Source organism: Prosopis cineraria, unplaced genomic scaffold, assembly GCF_029017545.1.
Source record: "Prosopis cineraria cultivar Desert tree isolate PC_DT_omini unplaced genomic scaffold, ASM2901754v1 PC8, whole genome shotgun sequence".
Classification (NCBI taxonomy): Eukaryota; Viridiplantae; Streptophyta; class Magnoliopsida; order Fabales; family Fabaceae; genus Prosopis; species Prosopis cineraria.
The window spans coordinates 3,925,710-3,932,602 of NW_026555339.1; the positions used below are offsets into that span (position 1 = coordinate 3,925,710).

Sequence of the window (6,893 nt, forward strand, 5' to 3'; positions counted from 1 at the left end):
TAGTCAGAACTCAGATGCTACCTAATATATACAGGCACTTTTTTTTTTTGGACAAATGTCCAAGCATATTTTCAAGCCAATCAAAACTTTAGGTGTTGAAGTTTAGTCCATGAAAAATAATAAAGTAGACAAAAACTCAAAATAAACTAGAGATTACTAAATCAATCTAAATTAACCTTAAACCTAATCCAAGTTCACCTAAATTATCTAGAAAAATTCAAACAAATAATAACCTTCGATAATTAACCTTAAACCCTAAATTTGAACTAATAAATAACTAATGAAAGCTAATTTGAATTATCAGACTCAAAAATTATGCAACTTAGTTGAAAGAACAACCTGATTAAATTTGCTTACGTGTCTAAGGTCATGGGCCTGGTTACCTATGGTAATTTCTTTTGGGCCACATACAATAAGTTTGCTACGCTGAAGTATTGGTATTAAACACTAATTGGAATTTGGTCATGTTGGGCTTCTTCATTTGGGCTGTAAGTATGCGGCAGTGATTATTCTCGGTTGGAGGTATGCCCTTCGTTGAAAATATTGACTGGCTTAATGCGGATTGAAAACCAAGAATACTGAGAAGAGAGAGAGAGAGAGAGAGAGAGAGAGGAGGGGGTGGGGGGAAGAATGGTTCGATAAATAGATATTTTCCATGCTTTGATCATCTTGTTTATCAAAAAAAAAAAACAATGATATATTCCATTCACTGAAAAAGATAGCACAACGCGTTTTATTTTTAAAATTTTCTGAAGGTGAAAATCAACTCAGTTAAATATGATATTATTTAATAATTAGCAAAGTAACAACTATTTACAAATATGCATCTATGCATAGATATATAAGAAAACAATCATAAATTAAGCTCTAATTAATCACCGTTCGACGGAAGATTGGGGGAGATATATCCAAACTTTAATGGCAAGTGTGAGTTTTACGCTGAGGTTTATTCTTCATTTTTCCCCCCTCACTGTCTATGCGCGTAGTTTTCTTCGTAAACAGAACACATTTCCAAAAAAAAAAGAAAGAAAGAAATTCACTGAACATTTCACTATATGTCAATTGAATACAATTAATTCTTAATCAAATAACAAGTGCGTCAAAATAAAATAAATACAAGTATATTTGGATAATCAATGTCCTAAAATGATTAACGGGGACAAGATCAATTGGAGCTGTCCGTTAAATTAAATCCTTTGGTTAGAGACAAAAGAAAGAGAAAGAGACTAGAGGAGATGAAGGGTTAATGAACTATGACGTGGTTAGCCCACATGGTACAGAGAGCAAAAGAAATTGTGAGAAAAATGCCTATCTTCTTCAACACCACACTGAATCCTTTCCCACTTCTAGTGCTCACAAACCAAACCTTTTCCTTCTCATTATCCCACTTGATTTTCTCATCATCATCATATTCTCTCATTCTCTTCATGCTGTTATTGCAATTATTAGCAGCACCACTCCAACTTCTCCCCTTCACATCCTGATCAGAATCTGAATAATAAATACAATGCATTAGCAGAAGCGAAAGTATGAATATTATGGGACTTGATATTGTTTTCGCACAGGCCTTCAAGTTTCTAAAGAAAGAAACTGTGTCTATGCTCTCCACTGAGTGATAATTGTGCGCCATTATCACTGGATTGAGGTGAACCTTGAGGGTTTGTGAAGGAACTATTTGGTGAAAGAATGTGTCAGCTACTTGTCTTGTGGACACAAACATTCCATGGCTGACTTTGACTTCCTCAACCACCTCAAAGCTTGGAGAACTTGAATAATCGCCTTCTTCGTCTATGAAGTTCTCATTAGTGTCATCCTCGTTGATAAACTCTAATGAGATGTCGTTTATGTCAGTGTCATTGAGTTCCTTTCTTCTATTTTCTTGCTGATTATCACATTCTGCTGCATAGAAATGCTCTTGTTAATTTCTCAAAGACAAAATGTTATCAGTTGCATCCTTTTTATAACTATTTTAAACTGTTTATTACTAATCATTATCAATATATTTCTAGAAATTGTTGTATACTCAAAATCCGAATTATCCATACAAAACACATTTATTGAACGGACACTTTTTTAGCTTCTTAATAATGTTACTCATCTATACCTTGTATTCTATCTATAATGATATTCTAAATGAGTCATAGAATTTTCAGTACCTTGCAGCAGTTCATTCCCCTCCCTGTTTGTTCGGAAACTTGAAATATCCTCGATCGGAACAATTTTTCGACCTTCCGTTAAGCTCTGTAAGAACATTGGGAAAATATAACCATTAACTCTTCTTTTTGTCGACAGCCATTTATTAACAAAACAATTTTTTCGCCCTTAGCTCAATTAATTAGGACCCAAATTAATAGGTAAAATTATCTCGATCGGAAATATATATATATATATATATATATGAGCATGGAAAAGGAATTATACATTATATATTATTCATGAATAACATGATCTATTATTTTTTCGTCTCTGTCCATTTACTTTATTTGTTATTTTACTATAGTGTAATTAATTCCCTTTTTATAGCGCCCCAGAGTTTCAATAGATTTGTACGCTAGTCCCATCCTACTTGCTATTAGTATAATTAGCATTAAATTTCAATGAACATTTATCTATACCGCTTGTAGAAATACAAATCATACCTTAAATTCCAACTCTTTGCTTGACATACCAACCCATCTTAAATTCTCCACGATCCTCTCTGCTTTGAAATCATCATCCAGATCTCCAATCTCTATCGACCTTGTGTTTAGCAGTACTGGGTCTTCCGAGCAGGCATTGTTATAATAGTTATAGTCATTAGCAGTACTATCTCGGCCAACCATGAAGGTGAAATCTTCTTCTCGTTCAGAAGGAGCGTAATGATGTTGGTTTGCTGTGCTAGTAGCACCCCATGAGTGAGAAGAATATTTAGAAGACTGGTTTATGAGATCCTGAGAAGCATGAGCAACTGAGAGAATCTCCTGTAATAACTCATCAGTTTCATTTTTTGGCCCACCATATTGTGGTTGCATCTTCAGTTCTGAAGGAAAGTCCTCCATTGGAGAAAACCTGTGCTGCATCCTTGCACACTCTAGTGCTATATCCACCTGCAATATTTAAATCATCATATATTTATGTGTGAGGCATCGAAATATAATTCACAAAAGATTGTTTACAAATGTAGACCCTTGTATTAAATATTTGTACTACCTTGGATGGAGGGTAGGGCATGGAGCCATAGTTGGAAAATAGTGAAGAGGAATCTGGAAGAAAGAAGGGATCTTCAGATATGAACTGTGCCTGTGACCATTTGCCATGATCTCTTGGTCCTGATGAAGGGGCATTTCCAATGTTGGGTGATGAGCTATGATCCAGAGGCATCAAATAATCTGAGCTCTCTAAATCTTCTCCTGATCTTCCTTCGGAGTACAGTTCAATGCTGGATGACTGGTCACTTGTAATAATCTGATTCCCACTCACGTAGTGGTCTCCGATTTTCGTGGTTATAACTGCAGTCTTCTTGAACACACGACAGAGAGCATATGCATCCTGCATTTAATTTTTCAACGAATTAATTAAAAGCACGTACTGTGTCAGCCATCAACACCAGAATCTAATGTCTTTGAGTGGAGAAGAAGAATGGAATAAAAATATGAGTACAGAAGAGGAGAACCTGAAGGCCAGAAGAAGCAGCTTCACATTCTCTCTCGTCAAGACGATACTCATGCATAACCCAGTTGGTACGACAACCATGAGGGGCTCGGCCTCGATAGTAAACTAGGGTTTTCTTCATACCCACTGCACGAGATTGGGAATTCACTTTCCTGTCTTTGCCTGTGGCCTTCCAATATCCGGATTTGGTGGCTCGGTTTGTTCTTGACCCGTTTGGGTACTTCCTATCCCGAGGACTGAAGAAATACCACTCCAAATCTTTGCCAGGTAGCAACGACTTTCCTGTAATATGCAACCATCGAATCGATTGTGGTTAATACAGGGACACAGTGATTCAAGAGACGTAAACTGATTTTCAGAAATGCTTGTGTTTTGACTTAAATCAAGAAATATGGGACTGATATATATCTTGTAGCCAGCGCACGCGCTGATCTCTCTCTCTCTCTCTCTCTCTCTCGCGGTTAGATGAATTCTTTTTGACTTGGCGGGGAATCCCATAATTGTCTCATTACGACTAGTCTTGTTTTCAATATAGGAACCCTAAAAGTGATGAAGGGACCATCCTGTAGAACCCTAAGTACAACAATCCTTTACACCATAAAGATAAACCTAGATCACGTCATCAGATATTTTATGTTAAAGCCCGAAAACTATACTTGACCAATAAAGCAAGCATGTTTCATATAATCATATTAAAAATATAAGCAAATCGGGTCTTAATTAAACTCCAAAAGAAGCTTTCAATATTCTTTTGTTGAATTCTATTACAAGTATCTATCTAAAATCTAAAAATCCACCTAAACGATGATATATATCATATATAGTTTTTCTGGAACCGTGTAATTAGTCATAATTATACATGCATGCATGAGATAACGAAGAACTGAACAAACTAACGATCATCATTATCAGTAAACAGACTTGAAATATAAACGTACCAGGCAAGTCCCAGGGTTCGCACTTGTAGAGATCAACTTCGGGGATGATCTCTAACTCAATCCTGTGGCCATTGATCTTTCTTTTGAGATAGTAAGCAACCAGCTCTTCATCCGTAGGGTGGAACCTGAAACCAGGAGGCAGTGAAACTGGTGCCATGTGTGTATGCTATGTATGTAACTATATCTATATAGATATGTGTGCCCAAATTTTGGACCTGATGGTATCTGCCAAGGGAGAGGAGGAGGAAGAGGAAGAAAGAGAAGAAGAAGAAGAAGATCCAAACTATATGGAGGAGATGAGAGAAGGATGAGTGCAGGTAGAGGGGCGGAATGTGGGGATTGCTTGGGGTTTTAATAAAGATGAGGACAAAAAGAGAGAGAGAGAGAAAAGGAAAAGCAAATATGCCACCTCTGATGAGTACTTTTGTCTTTGGATTACTTTTTATTTGTTTTATGATCAAATGGAGGATTCCTGTTATCTTTGGTTTGAAGCTGTGTCTTGTGCCCCAGATTATCCTATGCTTCTCAGCTGTTCCTTCTTCGATTCTGAGACCCCTCTCTCTCCCCCTCCAAGTGGAACCAGATTGTTGGTTCCATCGATCTCTCTCCTTTTCTGTGAGAGAAAGATATCTCCCTTAATGTGAGCCCACTGTAGCAACTCAACTTTGGCGGCTCTTCCTAGCATTCTTTCACACTCCTTTGGTGGTTGAATATTTAGGGAGATTTTGTTGTCTCCATGGGAGGTTCATGACTGACACCAGTTACTTTCATGTATGTATGTAGTGTATATAAGAGTCAAAGTTGGTGATCACAGTCTAAATCATGCAAAAGGAAATGTTACAAAGCGGAGGCATGCAGGGGGCCTGGTGGAAGTGGGACCTGCATGTGGGGCCAGCTTTAGCCACGTGAACAAATGGGGGAATCCACGTGGCATAGCAGGATGACTTGAGAGGTAACTCATGCTTTTCCCTGGGAAGCCAAACTACCAAATCTCACCCTCATGCTTTCCCTTTCATGAATCCATCTTTTGGTGCTTTTCTGCTTTACGAGTTTATGCTCTCTCTTCCTACCCATCTATACTCCCTCCATCAAACTCCTACTAAACATTAATTGACACCCTTCCTAACAAGTAACTCTCATTTTAAATTATAAGTATATTTTTAAATAAAATTTTATATATCAATAACCTTATTAAATATGGTTAACAACCTTATCTTTTCAAAATAAAAATATAAACTTTCAAAATACCCATCATTTAATATATTGAAAGAAAAGTGATGGAAATTAATCATAAAGAGAGAAAGGGTAGTATTAGAATTGATATATTTAATGAAATCTTAATCTACTCAAAGTGTTTATATATTAGAACGGAAAAACTCCTTCAAAAGTGCTCTATAATTTGAGACGGAGAGAGTACAATTTAGAAATAATTGCCTAATTTAATTATTCTGTATTTAGTTTGTTCCCGTGGATTTGTGTAGCTTCTATAATTAAGCACCTGCATTATTTGTGTGGCACAGTTCTGTTTGAAAATGAAGTGACCAGCGGGTCAAACCCTCAAGGTTTATGTCTGTTTTCCTAACAAATACAGCATACCCATGAAATGTACATTATACTATCGCTAGGGTTATTATATTTGGATTCTTCTCATGTAATTTATTTATTGGTTGGTTGGTTCTTTTCTTCAGCAATACCCACGGGGAATAAGGATTAAGTCTAAAATAAAATAAATTAATTATGCCTAAAGCCGACCTTAGCATAAATAAATAGAGACTCTATTAAAGACATGGATAAAAAAGACTTATACTTGGCTTTAATAATTCCACATAAAAATTTGCACTCATGATGTAATATAGAAAGCATTTCCATTTTTTATGATTGAATCACAACATTTAATAGTTTATCCTACCAAAGAAAACAAAAGCGAAGCCCAATGATCAATTAGAACATGAATTCTTTTACGTATGTGTAAGGAAAAAAAATCACGAATTAATTCCTTACGTGACTGCAAAATAGAAATGTCGGTGTATTCTCCCACAAACGGAAATAGCAATACCATATGAACGCATGTAGAATATAATGATTAATTGTTTAGGAAGTATAGAACTTATTAGTATTGTACAGAAGTTAAATTTAATTAGAACTAATAAGGCATGCGTATTTTTCTATAGTATTTTAATTTATAGCCAACGTATATAAAGTATTTGTTGCCGAAAGGGACTAGTTAAACGCTTTTTCCAGAATGCCTCGAAACCTCCCCGGCTTTGCGGGGTCCCACATGGATCATAAGCTTCCACTACAAAA

General features: G+C 36.1%; 1 protein-coding gene across 2 annotated transcripts; it reads right to left on the reverse strand.

The window, feature by feature from the left end:
- Positions 1 to 1,047: 1,047 nt before the first annotated feature.
- LOC129318732 (NAC domain-containing protein 54-like) lies at positions 1,048 to 4,889 on the reverse strand. 2 transcript variants are annotated; one of them, XM_054963664.1, is made up of 6 exons: positions 4,590 to 4,889; positions 3,653 to 3,933; positions 3,190 to 3,528; positions 2,640 to 3,086; positions 2,157 to 2,241; positions 1,048 to 1,896 (listed from the first exon to the last, which is right to left on the reverse strand). In XM_054963664.1, exons 1-6 carry the CDS (start codon positions 4,744 to 4,746, stop codon positions 1,244 to 1,246), a joined length of 1,962 nt encoding a protein of 653 aa, XP_054819639.1. In that variant the 5' UTR covers positions 4,747 to 4,889; the 3' UTR covers positions 1,048 to 1,243. The 2 variants fall into 2 exon arrangements, with proteins under 2 accessions (XP_054819639.1, XP_054819637.1); XM_054963662.1 differs by having other exon boundaries at positions 1,048 to 1,899.
- Between the last annotated feature and the right edge of the window lie 2,004 nt (positions 4,890 to 6,893).

Bases quoted from the DNA above. Each gene is read 5' to 3' on its own strand.
- LOC129318732 (XM_054963662.1), bottom strand. From the start codon at position 4,746: ATGGCACCAGTTTCACTGCCTCCTGGTTTCAGGTTCCACCCTACGGAT. The intron at 3,529-3,652 runs GTTCTCCTCTTC...AATTAAATGCAG, and splicing joins CTGCTTCTTCTGGCCTTCAG to GATGCATATGCTCTCTGTCG. The intron at 2,242-2,639 runs GTATGATTTGTA...ATGTTCTTACAG, and splicing joins GCAAAGAGTTGGAATTTAAG to AGCTTAACGGAAGGTCGAAA.